Source organism: Strix uralensis, chromosome 3 (genome assembly GCF_047716275.1).
Source record: "Strix uralensis isolate ZFMK-TIS-50842 chromosome 3, bStrUra1, whole genome shotgun sequence".
Classification (NCBI taxonomy): Eukaryota; Metazoa; Chordata; class Aves; order Strigiformes; family Strigidae; genus Strix; species Strix uralensis.
The window spans coordinates 61,786,744-61,808,977 of record NC_133974.1 but is presented as its reverse complement, the minus strand read 5'-3'; the positions used below and the strand labels follow the sequence as shown (position 1 = coordinate 61,808,977).

Genomic DNA, 22,234 nt, shown 5'->3' with positions numbered 1-22,234 from the left:
TTTTCAAAATTATCTCAGTCCCTTCCCTAACCCCCTTTTAAATCATTGTCTTTAAGGGCCCAACCTTCCTAACTGTAATGTCACTACATCTAGAAGATGGTGGCTACTAACCTGCAAAGCATAAATTATATGATTGTCCCAGAGCTCTTCTTGAAGAATATTTCCAAGACATGTTTTCAGAAAGTCATCTATAACACACCACTAAAATGTTCCAAAGACTGAATATAAACGAGACTACAAAACAAATGAGGCACCACACATGGCCAAATGGCTAAAGCAGTATTCTGGGATGCAGGCAGCAATGCACTGACAGGTGCACAGGTGCGGTGCCACTGACAGGTCTGTTACTTCTTTACTTACAAGGCACGAACTACAGACTGTGCCAGTTCTACATGTGTGTGCTGACCTGAGCTTCATGTTGTCACCCAGAGGGGATCTGATCCATCCCACACCCACTGTTCCACAGTAGAGGCAAGATGGAGTACATGTCCAGCAATGCACTTTCTTCACAGATTTTAACTGCCTAGTCAAAGTGGGTTTTGCAGGAAACTCCCCTTCTCATTTTAGTGCAAATGTCAGTACACAAATGTATGTAAACCACTGATAACTGAAGTTTGCATTGCCCATAGTACTTAGTAAGACCTTTGGCCAAAAGTCAGTCAATCATACATATCTCCTTTAAAACAGCATAGAATAAAACCCCCTCTTGTTCAGCCCAAAATCGATCCTGTACTCCTTTAGTTTGGAAAATTCTGACTAATGCATTTTTTTGCTTTATTTGAATGAGAAGAGAGTGGAGGGACAGCACTCCCTGAGCTCCCACTACTCTCAGCTGTAAACTGTGGATTAATAGCTTCTCATGGTCTGCTCATGGTGCATAAGAGATGAGCTCTGGCCTGGTGGTTTGACTCTAACACCAGGGTGGGAAGGTGATGGGCCATGAAGTGTTTTCAAATTGGATGCAAGGAGATGCAAGATTGATGACCAAATAAGCAAATTAGGAAACACTTTGACTCCGACTCAAGCTAGTTATGATTCACAAACATATTTGCAGAGAGGTAATACATACTAATTAACCACAGAAAGAGAAAGAGATTGAAGAAACGAACTCTTTTTGCAGGGAAAAAATGTACACTGCCAAAGCTCAAATCAGAAAACTGCATGCTGTTGACACAACCTGCCTTTCAATTTACGATGTATTTTAATTACCTAAGTATTCAAATGATGGTTGGATTGCTTAAGAAATTTCACAGTAGCAAAAACTGTATCTGTGCTCTCAGCAAATAATCACTAATGTGCTATCTGCTCTCTCCATTCCAAATTGGCTTATGCTGCTGAATCAAGCGATGCATAGGTTAGAGAACATTTCAGGTTTCATGCCTTGTGAGTAGAAAACTACTATGCAATCAATTCCATTGCACATCTAAAAAATATTATTTATGCCACCTATTTATGTATAGACAGAGTGCAATCCTACAGTATCAGGAGAGAGGCTGTCTTCTGTCCCACCTGGAGTATTTGTTCATGCACTTACAAAAATTTTAAATGCAAGATGAGCTTTACAGGTTCAGCCACACTGCAGCCACTGAGATAGAACAACTGTGATGTCTCATATAACATGTCCTCATTGTATTAGAAGACTCAGAAGAGTTCACAGGAAATCAGTGGTTTTAAGCAGTCCAGGCAGCAACCTGACATAATTCAAGGGAAAGACTTTGGGATTAGCCAGCTCTGTGTGTGGTACTGATTAAAAACATAGAAAACTCCCCTTGAGCCACTTTTCCAGCTTAGAGACTTAGGATATTATTCTCTGGTCCACTGTTAATGTGGCCCTGTATGCTCATAAAATGGGGAAACCGATATATAAGCAATATATCATCTCTTACTTCAACATCTCATTACTGCGCTCCATGATTTACCATGTACATGGGAATTATAGTGTTCACAAAATGAATGTATTTATAGAACTGTCATTCATGCCTTAACAGTCCATGTGATTTCATTTTCTTACAAGGCTGCTTCTTTCTGTTGCCTCTCCTCCTCCTGCCTACCCAAAATGAAAAAAATACATACAACTGTTTGAAAGTGTAAATGAATACTATGGATTTCATTATAATAAATTAGTATGTTTTAAATTACATCAGCTTAGTTCTCTGAAGAGAGAAAACAACTATTTTGAGAAGCTGCCTGTAGCAAACGGACACGTTTCCCACATTCACCTGTAGATGGCATTCATCCCATTGCTGTATGTGGCTCTTATGAGGATCCTCTTTACATCTGCAAGGATAGTCATGAACTCCCTCCTGCTGACTGGAACATCAGTGCCATGTACAGAGAAAGATTCTGGTTTCAGCACAATTTCTTCAGTGTGCTCTTCAGAAGGCTGCAGGTGAATCCCCCCTTTTAGAGTGCTGATTCTCAAGTCACCTCCCTAGATAGAGCCATGAGAGAGAGCCATTTAAACATTAAAAAAAAGCCAGGAAAAAAGACCTATCTGTAGCCAGCTGGGGTACAGGATTTATTGAATAATATATTTTACAATAATAATAAATATTAGGAAAAACACTCACCTTTCATAACCCTGAAATGGGCTTGACTGATAAAGCTGGAAGTCAGTGCAAAAGAAAGTTTAGGTTATTCAGCTAAAACCTTGTGTCATGGCTTTGCATAGACAAAAGCAAATTCATACAATGCTGAGCTGCAGAAGAACAGATCTGCTGAGGGAATGTGAAAGTGTTACCTCAAACAACCAATTATTGTATTTCTTCATTCCTCCTGATAAACAGGAAAAATATGGTTTTGTAAACTACTGCAATATTGCCAGAGGTTCCTTGAGATACTGAAGATTTTAGTTCTCTAAAGTATGTCCATTTTCTGATACTATAAATTAGCTGAAAGTACGTCCACCCTGCTGTTTTGTGTCCTCAACCATCAGGCTTCACGCTGAACATCTGAAGAAGCAGGCAGTTTTCTTTCTTGGGTTTTTTTTTTTTTTGGTGACTGAAAATACAATCACTTTACCTCTATGATGACATCAGATTGAACCATCAATTGAACTGTCTCTTCTTCCTCTGTGAAGTCATAGGAGACTGTAAATTTCAGATGCCCTCCAGCAGCTGCTACCTGGGGAGAAAAAAAGACAGAAAAAATGCAATTAAATGCAAGAAAACAGGCCTTAACCATTTGGGGGCAGTTTTCTCCAGCATCAGTATTTCCCAGAAATAGACTTCTAGTGTTGCAAAACCACAGGAAGATGCCTGGGATTACAGCTCTATGGACCATTCCCTTCTAGCTCAAGCATCTAGAAATCATGCTTAGTCATTTTTCTTCTATGCCTGTTGAAGGCTGCCAATTCCTTAAACACACAGACTAACAAAGTAATCAGAAACATATCTGAAATCTATGCAAATTTGCACTGATGTTAGGTTGTCAGTATATTTCAGTTATATGGTCCTCATTTAGGCTTTGCCTCTACATCAGCAGCCTTAGCAACCTTTAGCAGATTAAATAACTTCAGTTTTGTTGATGGGGCAAACTACCAAAAAAGAAAAAAGCCTAGCGATTTTTTTTCTTAGAATGAACTGTAACCTAAAATAAAGTATGAATTTTCCCTCATGGAGTCAAATAAATATTCTTTAAAAGAATGCTCCAGCCCTTTCTCTCAGTTTGACTCAACCTTCAGTGGGAGAAGTCAATAACTAGGCTCTCGTGTCATGCTAATATATTTTTTCTATGCTCTTTTAGTGCCCAAAACCATGGTACTGACACTAGCTTTTTGATGAAAAAATGGAAAAAGTAGATCGGTTTTCGGATGCAGATCGAAAGTTGCAGACTTGAATGAGAGTTCAGTACAAAACCAGTGCTTTTTGTTAATTGTTTGGAAGCAGCATAAGTAAATTAGAGGTTGCAAGAGCTACATTTTGGTTTTTAAATGCATCTGCCTCATACTTCAGTGCAATGTGAGCCTCCTCTCAGAGACTATTAAAATCACAGATATCTTTCTGCCCTCCCAGTGCGTACTGCTGACCACAGAGCAAAGTTCTACAAAGAGAATAATCATGTTATTCTCAAGGACATAATGTGCTATCTCTTGTTCATCATACTAGATGTTTTTGCACATAGTAACAGAAAGCAGTGAAAGTCATCAACTTAATTATTTTATGATGCATCTAGTTTAACAGGAGAAAAAAAGTCCCAGTATTTAAAGCATGGAAATAAACTGATTTTGAATTATCCACAAAGGTATAAAAATCCATAAGCTGAATCTGAGGCTGCACAGCTAGTTGCTAGGTTAAAGCCAGAAAATTCACTCCAATTCATAAGCTAAAGTTTAAATCATAGAATCACAGGATCATAGAATCATAGAATATCTCAAGTTGGAAGGGACCCATAAGGATCATTGAGTCCTGTTCCGTGCATGACTACCTAAAACTAAACCATATGTCTGAGAGCATTGTCCAGATGCTCCTTGAACTCTGACAGGCTTGGTGTTGTGAACACTTCCCTGGGGAGCCTGTTCCAGTGACCGACCACTCTCCCAGTGAAGAACCTTTTCCTAACATCCAATCTGAACTTCCCCTGATGTAGCTTCATTCCATTTCTTTGTCCTATCACTGTCACCAGAGAGGAGATCAGCACCTCCCCCTCCGCTACCCCCATTGAGGAAGTTGTAGACTGTGATGAGGTCACCCCGCAGTCTTCTCTTCTCCAAACTGAACAAACCAAGTGACCTCAGCTGCTCACAGAATCACAGAATCACCTAGGTTGGAAAGGACCTTGAAGATCATCTAGTCCTTGTAAGTCTTGACCTCAAGACCTTTCACTATCTTGGTTACCCTCCTCTGGACACACTCTAATAGTCTGATGTCCTTCTTATATTGAGGGTCCTAAAACTGCACAGGGCACTCAAGGTGAGGTTGCACCAGTGCAGTGTAAGGTGGGACAATCACCTCCCTTGACCAGCTAGCGATGTTGTGCTAGATGCACCCCAGGACATGGTTGGCGCTTTTGCCTGCCAGGGCACACTACTGACTCATACTCATTGCCATCAGCCCAAGCCCCCAGATCTCTTTCCACAGGGCTGCTCTCCAACCTCTCATCCCACAATTTGTGTATATAAGTAGGATTACTCCATCCCAGGTGCAGAATCCAGCACTTGCTCTTGTTAAATTTCATGCGGTTGGTGATTGCCCAGGCTTCTAGTCTATCCAGATCTCTTTGTAAGGCCTCTCTACCCTTGAGGGTAGAGCTCCTCCTAGTTTAGCATTATCAGCAAACACAGGCATCAGATGTTTATATACATAGCATCCAAACCTATTAGGACCAATGCAACTACATTCAGCCTTGACCATAACATGAAAAGACTTTTTTCCTTAGACACAGCTTTTACAGCATTTCTGGTTTGCCTGTGATCAAGACTAAACACTGGTTTATAACTGTAAGAGAAACGTAGAAAATTTAGATATCCGAAACGCTGCAAGAAGTACCCAGAATTGCTTTCAGCTTTAAACAAACATTTTAAAAGAGGAACTTTTGCATATTTTTATCATTTCTGTTTCAAGTTCAGGCTAACTACAAGGATTCAAGAAAGTGAAAATAATGTGAAAACAAAGATTGTGTGGTTACATAAAGAATATGTACCAAGACAGATTTCACTTCTTCCCAACTACATAACCGTTACCTTAGTAAATGAAAACCCAACACGGGGAATTGATAGATCATACAGAAAAAAAGAAGAAAAGAAAAAAAAAAAAAAAAGAAAGGAAAGGTTCTGATTTAAAATAAATGCAGTTAGAAAAGCAGTCAACGATGCAAACTTTGACCAAAAATCTGTTAGAAAGGAGTAGACTGAAACAAATAATAGTTTAGAGAAAGCAACCAAAATGGATTACGGACTTCTAAAGTATAAACAACAGGCAACAGTAGAGGAAAGGGGTGGGTTTGACTAGTCCAGAAAAGAGAACAAACTCTAAGACGTAATAGGAAAACAGTTTACCAAAACATAAAAAACTGGAAAAATGAAAAGGATATTTTTATTTTCCTGTGGCAACTGCAAGGAAGGTATGAAGAAGATTCAGCTTGAGTATATAGAAAGCTTTCTGACTGTAAGGATGATCAAAACAGTATCAAGCTATTGAAAATGTTATTGAATTCCTTCATTAAATGTTTAACACCGTTCAAACATGTCAGAGATACTCTAGGTATGATGCCTTAGAGTTGGAATATGACTAAGAAGTCTCCTGAGGTCTCTGCTAGCCACAGCAGTCTGAGTTTCACGGCTGCAACCGGCAAGATTTGCGTATCACAAACAGGATCACACATTGAAGTCAAGGTCCCAAAATGGCACTTATTGGAGAGAGTACCTGGTAGTTCAGAATATATATTTACCTTGTGTGCTGTATAATACCAATGTAGATTAGAAAAAAAACAAATTTACATAAACTAGAAGGTACTACCTCCTTCTGCCATTATTTATAAAGGCAATTTCCTTCCTCTGTATATTTAAAGTACAAGTTCACTCACAGGCAAAAGAATTCAAAAGTCAATCCATGTGTTGCCTGAACAATTATGTGTCATCTAGTGCAAAAAATAATTTTAACTGAATTCTGAATAAAAGGGCAATATAGAAGTTGGGCACTTGTGAGATCCCTTCATTTTGATGTTGTTCTCTGTATCACCCAAAGATTCAGAGTTCTGCCTCAAGGATTATCATCCGAGGCTATATCCACACCAAAGAGAACAGAGCCTAAAAATTTGCCTTGCTGCTGACAAAGGCATTTGTTATTGAGACAAGAATAGATAAATAAAAACATCAAGGAAGTTTCACAGAATTTCCTTTGTCTCTCCCACTTGTTTTTAGATTAATACTTCAAATATTTCTTCCCAGCTCAGGAGACAGAATCTGTGTGTTCAAGAAAAGTCACAGACCCCCCAAGAAATACAAGTATAGAAGAGAGAAGTAACAGCTATCTTAATTCTAATCTACCAAGTTTCTGGCAGACAGTATTTTTTTTGCTGTTGTTCATGGTTAACTGTACTTCTGCTATTATGTTACATGTTGATACAGGATATAACCAGAGAGCAGACAAGACTGGTTATGACATCCTGACAGTTGTATTCTGGGTCAGCCAAAACCCTCTGAAGCAGGAGAGATGGCTCCTTTCCTGCAAACAAATGCCCATGCTCAACAGGAAAAAAGCTGTAGGGGGAAGCACTCAGTATTACCTTGTGTAAAGCATGCTTTGATGTTATGCCTATCACACTAAAACCACTTCTAAATCAAGACAAGTGATAGTAAAAGACAAATATTTACAGCATTGAAAAAAACCAGCATTGCTACAAGTACTTGTAAAGCCATAGATGAGGAAAGCCTGCACCTCTTTATACAGAAATCAAATTCTGGAAGTCTTTCTCTTCCTCCACTTAGTGTGCTGTCAATGCTTTTCAGGCAAGGTGTCAAGACCTCTCCAGCTAATGTCATTGGAGAGTACCTCTTTCTTATACAGTTTTTATAACCCATCTTATTCTTGAACCATTTGGTGATTCACACTTTCCCTCTCCAATGCCTCTTGTAACTCTGCTTGTAAAGTTTTAGCACTTACTCCACTACCCTAGAGGCCACCTCATTTCTTTGGAACAAATGTAACTTCAGAAGATCAGGAGCTATCTCCACTAAACAAGGTGCTGTTTACAATCCCTTATCTCATTAAGCAGTAAAATGCTGGATGGATGGTCCCAGAAAGTGGTAGTCAATGGAGCTAAGTCCAGCTGGTGGCCAGTCACAAGTGGTGTTCCTCAGGGCTCGGTGTTGGGACCATTTCTGTTCAACATCTTTATTGATGATCTTGGTAAGGACATAGAGTGTATCATCAGTAAATTAGCAGATGACACCAAGTTAAGCGGGAGTGTCGATCTGCATGAAGACAGGGAGGCACTACAGAGGGACTTGGATAGGTTGGATCGGTGGGCCAACGTTAATGGCATGAGCTTCAACAAGGCCTGCACTTGGGCCACAAAAACCCCATGCATCGCTACAGGCTTGGGGAGCAGTGGCTGGAGAGCTGCCAGTCAGAGAGGGACCTGGAGGTGTTGATTGACAGCCGGCTGAACGTGAGCCAGCAGTGTGCCCAGGTGGCCAAGAAGGCCAGTGGCATCCTGGCTTGTATCAGAAACAGCGTGGACAGCAGGGACAGGGAAGTGATCTTACCCCTGTACTCGTCACTGGTGAGGCCGCACCTCGATTCCTGTGTTCAGTTTTGGGCCCCTCACTACAAAAAGGACATTGAATTACTCGAGCGTGTCCAGAGAAGGGCAACGAAGCTGGTGAAGGGTCTGGAGCACATGTCGTATGAAGAGTGGCTGAGGGAGCTGGGGTTGTTTAGTCTGGAGAAGAGGAGGCTGAGGGGAGACCTCATTGCCCTCTACAACTACCTGAAAGGAGGTTGCAGAGAGCTGGGGATGAGTCTCTTTAACCAAGTAATGAGCAATGGCCTCAAGTTGCGCCAGGGAAGGTTCAGACTAGATATTAGAAAGTATTTCTTTACAGAACGGGTTGTTAGGCGTTGGAATGGGCTGCACAGGGAGGTGGTGGAGTCCCCATCCCTGGAGGTGTTTAAGAGTAGGGTCGACATAGCGCTTAGGGATATGGTGTAGTTGGAAACTGTCAGTGCGAGGTTAATGGTTGGACTGGATGATCTTCAAGGTCCTTCCCAACCTAGATGATTCTATGATTCTATGATTCTATGAAAGTATTACACAGTAAGTGCATTATTGAAATAAAACACACGCACCTTCTTCATATATTTGGTAATAAAATCTATATCAGAATGGATTTAGATCAGAGAGGCTTTGATCTCAGGCCTAATCCAAGAGAACATGACACCTTCAAAAGCAAAAAAAGATTATGGCATTAAACTATATTTAGACCAATACTTGTACAACACCAGACTTTAGAAATGAGTGAAATAAAAGGCATCAACAAATATCAGGAAGTTGGACAATCTTTTCCCTCTTCACTGTTAGTGGTTCTAGCAGAAATATAGTCACTGAGATGTTGTTTTAGAGAGACAAGCATTACAGAGTTAATATTTTAAATAGACCAATATAGCTGCTATACAGCTATAGAAAGGTGACATGCTTTTGGAAACATGAACCCTGCTTGCTATTACATTATTGTATACATAGACACACCATTAGAACTATACCAAGTGAACAAATGCTACCAGAAAAAGAAAAAAAAAAAAAAGAAAAATAAAAGGCTACAAATATCAATGGGCAGAACATTTCAGTGTAGAAAGCTACTCTACATACCGCTGAATACAAAGCCAAGGAGGAGTCTCACAGCAAGCTGCTGATACTAACTCAAGGTTCTAAGAGATAATAATGTTCTCTTATTTCAGAAGACATCCCCAAAACAAACAAAAATCCCATTTGTTTCCTGATATGCCTGCGAATTTTCTTTCACTTGCTGTCACGATTATGAGAAATGACACAGATGCTTACTCAGTCTTCCAGTGCCTCTGTCATATTCCTGGTGGCAATATCTACCACTAGATACAGTGCTTGAAGGTAATGAAATGATATTATATACAGTTTAACATTCCCTGCTAGCCTTCTTGAATTTCCATGAAATAGAGCTGCAATAAAATGTTGAAGTTTATTTGGACTCTTTCACCTTCGCAAACTCTCTAGGTACGTTTATTTTACAACACATTTCAGCAAATATACAGATATCTGCCACCAGAACATCAGCACTAACTATGTGAAGGAAATCCTTTTAAAAAAAGACTGCTCCCAGTTTATTAGTGGTGACCAATTTAGTCCATAATTGACTGGCACCTATGCAGTTGTGATATGATTTGACAAGGTGCTGAAAGGACAATGTACCATCTTAACCAATGGTTAAGTGTAACATGTGTTCTTCTAGCCACCCACTCAATGCAGAAGGGAAGGGACAAAGGGCTGCTTTTTCTAACTTAATTTATTTATGTTTAAGGAAATATTCCACTGTTAATCCAGCTCTCATCTGGATTATTATCTTCTTTACAAAAACATACCAACTGTAAATTTATGATATTTAATAGGGTTTTGCTGATCCTGTCTTCATGCTGGTTGTAGACTGAGGGAAGGCAGGGACTAGAAAAGAATTCTGATAGAACCACCACCAAGAAAACATCAAACTTCATTAATTTAGTAATAGCTCTCAGTAAAGACTCCATGTTTTAGTTCTACTCAAGATCCAATTAGAGATTAAATAGACTCTCCTCTCTTAGACAGACTGAATTTAGATAGGATATAAAATCTCTTCTGAGGCATAGTAATATTTCAGATAAAGCAGGGAGCAGAATAGCCATGTTCCATTTGAATGACAGTGTAGTTCTGGTTAGCTTTAAAAAAATGCCAAAGTTTTATTCATAAGGAAGTTAAATTTTTCACCCGAAAGAATGGGCTCTTTGCCCTAACTCTCTACCACCTAGCGCTGCTCCAATTCTATCGCAGCTAGTTCAGAATCTTATAATTTCCCTGCTTAAGTACACTCAAAATTTTTCTATATAAATTGTATAAATTGATGCTACATTCTACTTAAACTCTCTTATTCAGAATACTGCTTCCAGAGAAGTTAATGGAAAAGGAGGGAATAAGCTTATATAAAGTAGCCTGACTGCTATATTGCTTGGCTCAGTTGCTTTCCATGAGTGTTCTTCTACAACACTGAACCACTCGAAGGGGAATATGAGCATTTCAAACCATTCACTGTCACCTCCAGTTTCCTGAAACAGACCACTCTGATAACTGAGAAGATTTCCAAGTCATTCTTTTCTGGAATCTTATGGAGAATGTTATGATGCAGTCTCTGATTTTTAGTATTTCTTCTGCTGATCCTACATAAAAGGAGAGTTGAGTCAAAGATAAAGGAATTTTATTCAGTGTAGGCACTCATTTCATCAATGTTCTCCAATGTCTAAGCTATATGCTAAGAAATCAAAGAGCAAGATATAAAGTGGGAAAACATTTATTTGCTCTTCCTTGAACGACCTTTATCGAAAACTCAAAAAAAAATCCTTAAAAACTCATTCTGTAAGTAAGACCTTCTTCCTTCGTACATTGGATAATAGAACAACACATTCACAATAAATCTGAGTATTTTAAAGTTTCTCAGCAATGAAAAGAACTCTCAAATCTGTGGCTTTTTTTCCCCTACCTGAAAGTTTTCTGATTAAGAGACAACTAACACCTGTTCACAGAGCAAGTGCAACCGATAAGTAGCAACCAAAACTCTGCAAAATTGTACTTCATATGTACCTTGACCTTGTCTCTTTCATATATTTTATACCAACATTTGAGCAACAGGGATCCCTTCCAGAACACATATTAGTCTCAGCTATAGCAAAGTCTTTCTGTACACTGCATCTGATCACTAGGCAATAGAAAGAATACCCGGGCACCTATCAGAGAAATACCATGTGTTCAGATTCAAACATAATGGAAATACGAGTGAAGAAAGAACATCAAAAGGGGAAGGCATTATATTCTAGTAAGTATCTCCTTAATCATCCCTTGCAAGTATCCCTTGGGTTTGCTAGAATGCTAGTAAATCAAGTGTAATCAGGCAATCTAAAACTTTTTGATTTTTGGTCCTGCTGCCTCTTCTGTCTTGCTCCAGAAGATGCAAGGCATAATTTTTGTAAAGTGGCTGATAACTCTTGCCATCCAGACCATGACAATCTGATGCTTATTTCCAGGCCCTTCATATTTAAAATAGTTTGTCACACACAATGTAGACCAATTAAAACCTTACACAATTCTTTTAATTCAATGTATCTGCTATAATAAGAAGCATTTAAATGGAAAATATTAAAGAATTCAATAATAAGCTTCTTATTTGTGGATTTTCCAAATGATACCTATAAACTCAGCCCAGTCTCACTGTTACTGAGATACTGTATTAACACTACCATTTCACAACCCTCATTCTCTTCCTCCTTGGAAGAACTAGACTGCATTATTTGGAAGAAAGAAAAAACAGATGTCTAAATAAAATGCAACAATTCATTGTGTTTAATGCATAATACTGAAACATTCAATGATATCATGGAACTCTAAAAGGAAAACCAGAATAGATCTCAGTTCATAAGGAAGGTGGGAGCTGAAGGACAACAGCTCTCCTGTGAGCCTTGCACTGCCACTCCTACTTAGGTTGAGTAGTTGCTCCCTCTGAACTTAGCACGGAAAAAAAAAAATGGAATCAGTGACTGATTAAAAAACTTGTGCAAGATTATATGCTGTTTCCTGGAATGTACTTACAAATGTAGACATTTCACAGAGTCACAGAATCACAGAACTGTCTAGGTTGGAAAAGACCTTGAAGATCATCCAGTCCAACCATCAACCCAACATTAACAGCTCCCAACTACATCCTCAGCGCTAAGCTGACCCTACTCTTAAACACCTCCAGGGATGGGGACTCCACCACCTCCTTGGGCAGCCCATTCCAACAACCCGTTCTGTAAAGAAATGCTTCCTAATATCTAGTCTAAACCTTCCCTGGTGCAATTTAAGGCCATTACCTCTTATTCTATCACTTATTACTTGGTTAAAGAGGCTCATCCCCAGCTCTTTGCAACCTCCTTTCAGGTAGTTGTAGAGGGCGATGAGGTCTCCCCTCAGCCTCCTCTTCTCCAGACTAAACAACCCCAGTTCCCTCAGCCGCTCCTCATAACACCTGTGCTCCAGACCCTTCACCAGCTTCGCTGCCCTTCTTTGGACACGCTCGAGTAATTCAATGTCCTTTTTGTAGTGAGGGGCCCAAAACTGAACACAGGAATCGAGGTGCGGCCTCACCAGTGACGAGTACAGGGGTAAGATCACTTCCCTGTCCCTGCTGGCCATGCTATTTCTGATACAAGCCAGGATGCTGTTGGCCTTCTTGGCCACCTGGGCACACTGCTGGCTCATGTTCAGCCCACTGTCAATCAACACCTCCAGGTCCCTCTCTGACTGGCAGCTCTCCAGCCTCTCCTCCCCAAGCCTGTAGCTTTACTCTACAAATTCTCAAATCTCTACCATCATTTCCAGCTGTCATTTCCTCTCACTGGAGAAGAGAAACAGAACTGCCTGGTCAACCATTCCTGAAATCTAAACTCCACTTTGCTAATGACAAGCCTTTACAAAATCTAGAATATACGATTACTTTGTTATAGTTACCTAGCCGTAGTAACCATAGCACATAACCTTAGTATGGTTACTCACTTTCTTCTTCCTCCTTTGGTTTCCACGTGATCAAAGTCCTTCTGTGACTGTGCCTTCCCAACCACTGTTTCTCAATCTGCAGTAACTAGATCAAGGATTCAAAAATGTGAAGTAGGGTGTATATTCTTCCAGTAGTGATGTGGTAACTGAAATTCATGTACAGCTACTGCCTATGCCTATTGCTATGGTGGCAAATAAATCTCAGTCTTTGGAAGTCTCCCAGTCTGACAAAAATTTGCCAGAAGCTGCGACACTGTAGCACAATATGTCAGACACTCATCATAGAGGGATATGTAAAAAAATTAACCTCCTATGTTATCAAAATTGCAGACATTTTCCCCTTACTGAATACAGTTAAACTGCAGAGGAGAAAAACCTAGCTAATACAAACTCACCAGCTGATGACTAGTTTTTTGCAACAGTTGCTCTGATCTTTATAGGCACCAATTTATCAGGGCCAGAGTGGCTGAAGAGTGTAGGTCTGCATAAAAATACCACTTTTTCTTTAACTGTGAAGATGTTTAAGACTACTGGCGATATTGAAACCAAACTCACTGTTTGAATATCAACTCTGAGACATGTTTCTAAATAACATATCCTCATCAAACATTTCTAAATAAAAACTGTTTCCTGCTGTTCTTGTAACTCATAATTGAAAGTAATTCTTAATTTTACTGATTAAATGTTCATCTCTCAGCTCCATGATCTTTGTTTCCAAAGAGACAAACCATAATTACAGTAGACATATCGATAAATGTCTTCCTGTAATATCAGAATGAAATACTAACTACAACATTTATGTCAGTGTTCAATTCCATTAAGGCACAAGAACCTACCCTTACCCTCCCATCTCTGGCTGTACTCCTTCATGAATATTTTAACAAGAAAAAGTATTTGCATAATTTTGCAAAACTAAAAAAGCTCACATTTCTATGGCAACAAAATCCCAGCATGCAAGGATTATTAAAAACAAAAATGCAGGACTATAAAACAAGAGCAACTGTTCAAGTCCAAATTAAAAGCTGTTCTTAGTAAAAATATTTCCCTCAGCCTTGCTATTGCATTTAGAGCTATTCAATATTTGCATCTGATATTGTTGAGGACATCCCACTGTGTGATGATCTTAAAATCAAAATCCATGAATACCTCCTAAAGTGTTGGCTTGTTACTGCAAAAGCTTAAACACTGTAAGTAGCAACAAGAAGTAGTTAAATTCTATTTGTTAGTACAGTTCACCAAGTTACACTGTAAGTATTCCTGATCGTGGACTTTTGTTTCCATGTTTGTAAAGCACCAAGCAAAATAGCTCAGGGATGTTATTTCTAAACTTTACCACAACAGAAAATGAAAAAACCCCTTAACTTCTAGCCAGACAAAACTGATTTTCCTACCTCCTTCTACTTAACCATTTTGCAACATTACTATAGACAATATTGTACCACAATGATGGCTGGACAAGTAATTCAAAGCAAAGTATGACATAGTATGACACTTTGGGATCCTTTAGGAAATTGAAATATATCATAATGTTTCAAGCATGGAAGAGTTATGTAACTGCAGTATCTATTGTGCAAAATTATTCTGACAGAAAGGATATACTGTTTTTAATACCTGTCAGTGGTTTTAACTTTTAAAGTGGGAGATTTTGAATGAAATGGCATGTAAATACATCAATATTTTGAAGAAAATTCCTTCTTTTCTAACAAAAATGCAAGGATATGCAAAGCCCAAATCTCTGCTCTTCAGAGGTGACTTATATTTGATAGAATAAATGCAACAATAATACATTCTTGTTTAGTATTTTACTGCATATCATGAAAACCTCTAGGGATCACATATCAAAATAAAAGCAGTAAAAATAAACATTTGAGTATTAAACAAAGATATAGATTTGTATAAACATGTCTTTGGGTACTATAATTCACTGACACTAATCATAAAAAACCCCCAAAAAACTCCTTGCATTTTGATTTCATTTTTCAGGGCAGGGGAAAAGAAAGCAGTGAATCAGAACTCCTGTGATTTTTCCTCTATTTCCAGTCAGCATAAACCATGGTTTGAATTACTTTGCCTCTGGAGCCAATGTTTTCTCATGATTAAATTCATGGCCACTTTCCTAGCTTGTTAGTTGTGCAGCTTTTCTTCCACTAACCTTATTCATGACAAGCTAACATGGTTTTGAAAAAAACCTATTTCTTTCAGAGAAAGAAACTTGTGTTTGATGCTAGTTGAAAAGCATGCTAGTTAATAGTAACTAAATATATGTATGTATTACACAAAACCTGAATTTTAATACCATTTTACTCCAGGAACAAAGATTTTTCATAATAGTATAGACAGAACTTAATTAAAAAAAAAAAAAAAAATCAGTGTAGATAAAATCTGTGTTTAAAAAAAAAAAAAATCAGCACAGATAAAATCTGTCATTTCATTCTTTATTGTACCCAAGAAAGCAATTCTGCACTTGCTATCAGCATCATGGTAATTCACAGATGATTTTTACTTGAGGCAATGCACTCATATATACAGACACTGCATGTGCATGTGCACAGACACACACATACACACACAATATATACGCATATGCACACACAGCGAAAACAGTCATCCTGAAAACTACGAAACTGTGCTGCTGTTTAAAAAGGTAAGAAAAAACAAGTTTGTTTCAAATTAATTTTAAAGAAAAGGTCCTTTCTGAAAATCTTTGCAGGTAATTTTTTTTTTTTTCTTAAAGTTCAGTCTTTATCTTTCTTAGATATGATCTTCTATGAAAACCTGTATTTCTTCTTAGAAGGCTGGAGGGATGGTGAGCAATCAAGCTAATGAGATTGGAAAGTAAAAAGAAAGACAGAAGACAAGTGAATTAATACCCAAGTGTGAGAAAGGAGAAATGGCATAGCTTTATAAGACTTCCATAAGAGAATTTATTCTTTCAACTTCAATTTGTCTTAATGGGAGCTGACCAAAAAAAATCCTTTAGTCACTGTGAGGATAATCTAGCTCTATGAACTCTGCGGTTCCTACATTCATGTGTGCTATTTTTAACACTATTTTTCTATTTCCTTAAAGGAAAAACATAACAAATATCTGTTCTCCATAAATTATCCCGATTAGAAAAATGACATTATTTTACAGCAAGACAATACAGGTTGCCACTTCTTCTTACCACTTGCTCCTACAGGTGCGGTGCCTTCCATTTACAGACTTGAAGCAATATATTTTCTACCAATTTTAATTTATATACTGTATCTGTTATTGGAAAAAAAAGGACCCTTATATTCATGAGTAACCTCTGCTTTAAAGGCAGAATGACTGAGAAAATTTGCTTTGGATGAATTAATAACTGTCCAGAAAAAGGGCAAGTATACCGCCCAAGGGTTAAATGTGCTGAAGAATCAACATCAATCTTACACTGGCATAAGCTCTATGAAAGTCATATACTGAGTCCCACTGAAGGATTCATCATCAAAAAACATTGTAGTTCTGTGAGGTATGTTACACAGAGAGTGTGATTAATATAACATGAATTTGAATTCACAGGTAGGGAAAAGTTCTACTGAGATTAAATGTTCTCAGGCCTATCGACTTCACACACTTAATCATCTGGATATTTTGCAAATTTTTTTGCAGAAAGCACTATGTGGATTTAAGTGAGAGCCACATATTTCAAAGAAAGCCTCCTATTCTCTTCACAATTTCACATTACAAAATGTCAGAAATTCCTTTAGCTTTGGCTACAGAATATACTGCATGACAAATTGGGCATGAAACCTATGTGATAGTATTGTCCCATATACACCTTATTTTAATCTGAAAATATCAGAGGCACGTAAAAAGTAATACAACCCTCACATGCTTAGAGAAGGATAAATACACAAAGTCTAGTTATCTAAAATTATATCAAATATGACCATAATGAATGTATAGGTTGAATATAAAGTAAGTATCCACACACAGCAATGAAAAAAGTAGTGTGAAAAAATTATTTCTACCAAAAAAATATCTTCTGCATATCCATGATAATCACCTAACTCAATACTAGCTTTTGGACCTTTGTCAAGATACACTTGACCTTACTAGCTAAGAGAGATCCCTTCAATCTGTTTTCTCTATGAATGATGACATTTTTCAATTTTATGGAGACTTCTTATAAAGAAATTCCTTGCCTTACAGTTCACGGGCACTGGGTGTGTTATATCTGGTTGCTGTTATCATAGGTGTGGATACTTCTCACCTTTGATGATTGGCAGCTTCCTTCTCAGACAGTGCCTTCTTGAAAAGATATATTTCAAATTTCACTCTTTCTGAGTATGAAAGAAGGAAGGACAGGTTCATCATCTTTCAGACAACTCCCTGACTCAAATCCAGATCTGCTTGGACTGAAAAAATATTAGGATGCAGAAAAGATCATTGGCCTAATTCTACACAGAGATCCTCAAAGAGTAACCAAGTTAAAGAAGGTATATACTGATGTTTCAACAGATCGCTAACGGAAAACCAAAAGTTAAGTGATTGACTGCAGTTCTTTACTTGACTCTGCCTAAAAGCAAGAACACTTTTTCCATAGCTTATTGAATGATGTTCAGCTAGAAGAGCTTAGCTAAAGATGATTGGCTGAGGTGTTAATAAGGAAGGATGAAGTAATTCACCAAAATGAGTCTGGATATGATGCCTGATCTCGAAAGCTTGGTGCGTATACTGATTGGAATATTGAGACTGAAGGTGTTCTCTAAGTTTGTGAGATTGTGTGGTGGGTTGAAATTGACTGGCTGTCTCACATTTTTCTCATCCCTCTCACAGCTGCTGTGCAGCATTTTTTACCCCTTCTTAAATATGTTATCACAGAGGGGCCACCAGCTTCACTGATGGGCTCAGCAAAAGGTCTATTTTAGAACTGTCTGTAATCAACTGTGTCTGGCATGGGACAGCCCCTCATCTCTTCTCACAGAGGGCACCCCTGCAGCCCCCTGCTAACAAAACTTTACCACATAAACCCAGTACAGACTTAATTAACAAGAGAGGTTTTGCTTTAGAACAATGAAAGATTCCAGACACCTTGCACAGCAGAGAGTCCGTGAAGCCCAATACACCCATGGCTGATGTCCATCTAAAAACTGAAAAGATGGATCATTTCCTCATTAATTCTGAGGAAGACTTAAATCCAATTCTTCATTAGGGCCCCTTAGGGACCTTGCTTGGAAGAATGAGAGCAGAGAAAAAGGGTGGGTATCAGAAAGCTTTCTCATATAGCACTTTCAACTGTATTATTATTGACACTTTTCTATATTAATTAGATAATTTAGACCTTTAGTACTTTAAAGCACTAACTGGACTAACAATAAATTCTTAGCTCAACATATATGGTGTATTCATTTTCTCTCATAATAGTATTTTGAAAGTAGTAGGGAACCTGTAGTTCATTTCTTGTGTGAACTTGATACTAAAACTGATGCTGATTTGGTACAGCAGATCTTGATCAACAATTCCTTTTTCAGTAAGGGTATGGGATTATAAATCTGGTATAGTCAAGTCTGCCAGTACCAGGAAAAAAAACAGGTATGATGCTGAAAGACAAATGAGTTTCTATTGAATACATTAATACTAGAGGAGTATGTACCACTGGGAATTTTCTCAAACACATCCATGATGGAGCTGCAGTAACTTCCCCCATATATTTGAATTTTTAACTTATATTGGTGAAAAGTCTTCCTAATATATAAGTATTACCTTTGTTGCTATTATTTCAGCATACTCTTTTTTGTCCAATTCAACACGAACATGAAGAAAAAAATTGTTTCTTCCCTCCACAAAGCTGTTGCCTTTTAGGTACTTTAACACATCTGCTTCAATCCTTATTAATTTTATTTATGTATGTTTGTCATTAAATAAATGCAATTCTTCTTGTTTTTCTTTAAGTCTTACTCTCCTTTGGGCTATCTCCAGTTGACAATAGTCCTGGACACATCAGTATGCTTTAATGAAGACCAAAGAGCCTTTATAAAGTTGGAACTGCAACAGTGTCTTTTGTAGAGAGAAAAGGTTAGATGTAGAACATTAAAACAATGTTCGACATACCAACAGTCTCACCTTGAGAGAAGGGAAGAAGGAGGAGTGTGTGTGTATGTGCGTGCACGCAAATGTGGATACATTGAGCATACAGTGAGCACACCCATGTTTGAGATACCCTCTGTGGAGAACATACACAGACCCTAAAGTCAGGTGCTTCAGAATCTCTCAGAAAACATCCCATTTGATGGCAGTTAAAATTCTCATTTATTAATTTTTTTAATAAGAAAGCACTCCTTACTCTAATGTCAGGATAAACATATTTAAACTATAACAGCTATGATACTCAGATAATAAAGTATTATTTATAAAAAGCACAAAAAATCAGTTTAAGCTAGTTATCTATTTCTCTCAGTATAGATTCAGTTTCTAGCAACTGATTGATTCATGTTTCCTCATTTATATCCTCGGAGAATGGAGAACAACAGTATCTACGTACATCAGAGACCAGAAGAAGAATGATGAAATCATTCTGAGTTTTGGTGTTATAACCAATTGTTTGAAGAATAACTGTAATTTTGCAACCTCAGATAGTAAAATCTCAGTATAGAATTTCATCACATGCTCCAGGATCTTAAAGCTAAATAACAACATATGAATCTTGAATCTAGCAAAATCTAGGAATTTTTGTTATTCATTATTACTCACTCTGTTTCAACAGCTTTTCGTAAAGTCATCCTGAATTTCAACTGATAGGCTGGAAAACCTCAACTTCATTTTAAATTTTAGCTGGCATACCAACTTCTAAGTTCCCTTCAGTATCTTTTGAATTCTTGGTGTAACATATAGCTATAAACCTCACAAAGAATCAACATCCTTGTATGTAGTTCATATATAATATATAAATAACAGGTCTTCTGAGTGTGATTAATGTGATTTATATACCTACATAAATTTCCTTTAATGGAATGTGCTCCTTCCTTCCTTGTTTCTGTTGGCAATGTATATTTTCTACTCAGTTCTAATGTAAGCCAGGCTCCTAGGTCCTAATAAAATAAGTTTTGACTAACAATGTAAATTTTCTGCTTCAATCTCAAACTCTTTAATATTTAGCAGGGTTTCATGTGGCCTTAGATTTAATGCAAATGGTATAGTCTGAACCAACAATTAACTTTATAGCTGGAAGGTAAAATGTGGATAAAAGAGCTATTACTTCACAATAGCATTAGGAGCAAAAATGATTAAAAATGTTGAGCTGAACTTAGTGTTGTTTAAAATACGGGTAGATGAGGACTGTGACCTACACAAACTTGTACAAGTTTCCACACACAGTAAGAACACACCATTAACTCTTTTACAAATGCTAATCTATATTTAAATAATACTCATGTATTAAGTTAATCACACATATGTAAATGTAAATGTAAATGTCATGTAAATCCTTATCTGCACTATGTAATCCCTGTGGTGTTGTTTGTTACCTCTGGGAGAGGGATCAGGACCATCATTTTGCTGTACTGGGTAATGTTGACTTATGATATGATTACGTCACTGGTCATGAGGTTAAACTGGTATTCGTATGCAGCACTGTTGTCGTTCCCATACCTCGGACACCTTCTCTTGGAATTTATTAGTAATTGCACCCAATCTATGGGGAAGACAGGGGGAGATACTTTCTCCTTCAGGCTAATTACAACATTTTTTTTTGAGAATTTTGAACATCCTTGGGATGTTCAGGCCAGCATGCTCTTACTGCTATGCATCCTGAATGCATCTCAGGTCTTGTTTAGGGTTGCACAAAAATTTTTTTAAGAGTGCCACCCACAGATCTTCCCCAAGGCTGGATAGTCATGGGTGGCATGGCATGTGAGACAATATAGGCAGGTATCTAGAGAATTTCTCACCCCCAATGGTTTGGAATTTCACTCCTGATCAACTACAGGACCCTAATAAAGTGAAGAATATTTGAAAGGAAAATGCTGTGGCTATTCCAAAGAGGCACAACTTACCACATTGTACTGGGTGGTATCTACCAAACACTGCTTGATAATATGCAGCACCCTCAGGGGGAAGGGAGAGAAAACAGACCAACAAGCACTGCAGTTACCCCAACCCTGACAACAAGCACTGTGGCTACTCAAACCCCAGCGACAGGCACTTGTGGTTACTCAAACCCCAGTGACAGGCACAGCAGCTGAACCAGAGAACCAATCTGTGCCAGTAACAGTTGCTCTCTGGGCTCAAACCATTACACATCCAAATCATTCCTGCCAGGTATTTGGTGGGAAGTTATGGAACCAAGAGCAACACACAAAACTGTTAACACTCGAGACACAAGATCTATTACCTTTCTGCAAATAAGAATTTAACAAAATTCAGTCATAACACAGCATTTTACTGGTATGCATGGAAGACACATAATACATCAGCTGCATCTTTTGAGAAAGTCAAGTCCTCAAGGCCTAATTCAATCCTGATGCACTCAAAAGATTATCATAGGGATTTCTGTCTGACTATTGACTTAATGATTTATTCCTCATTTTTTTCTGTAATACAGTGTATTTTAGTGTATTGGGTATAAGTGGGGAGATTTTAGTAGCAGGGAGACTGTAGGAGTGATCTCTCTGGGAAGTGGTCAGGGGCTGCCCTGTGCCAGGCACAGCATGGTCCAGCTGGCTCTGCAGTGGACCCATCACAGGCCCATCAGCCAAGCTGGTGGTGCCTCTGTGGAAATATATCTAAGAAGGATGTGGGATGGAGAGAGGGGGAGGGAACAAAAAAATAATGAGAAACAGCAGAGAGAACATCTAGGTCAGAAAAGGAGGAGAAGGAGGAGGTGCTCTGTGGCAAAGCAGATACCCCTGCAGCCTGTGAAAGAGCCCATGCTGGAGCAGATTTTCCTGACAGGAACTGCAGCCCATGGAAAGCCCACACTGAAACAGATTTTTCTGAAGGACTGCAGCCCATGCCAGAGCAGGGG

At 38.3% G+C, this 22,234-nt stretch overlaps 1 protein-coding gene across 4 annotated transcripts in view; it reads right to left on the bottom strand.

Annotated features, from left to right (window-relative positions):
* LAMA2 (laminin subunit alpha 2) overlaps nt 1-22,234 on the bottom strand; it is a 391,575-nt gene that overhangs the window by 170,983 nt on the left and 198,358 nt on the right. For all 4 annotated transcript variants that reach the window (XM_074862478.1, XM_074862479.1, XM_074862480.1 and 1 more), the window contains exons 13-14: nt 3,022-3,123; nt 2,220-2,431 (exon numbers count right to left, since the gene is read on the bottom strand). In XM_074862478.1, the coding sequence (XP_074718579.1) occupies nt 2,220-2,431; nt 3,022-3,123 (314 nt within the window). The remainder of the gene's footprint in view (nt 1-2,219; nt 2,432-3,021; nt 3,124-22,234) is intronic.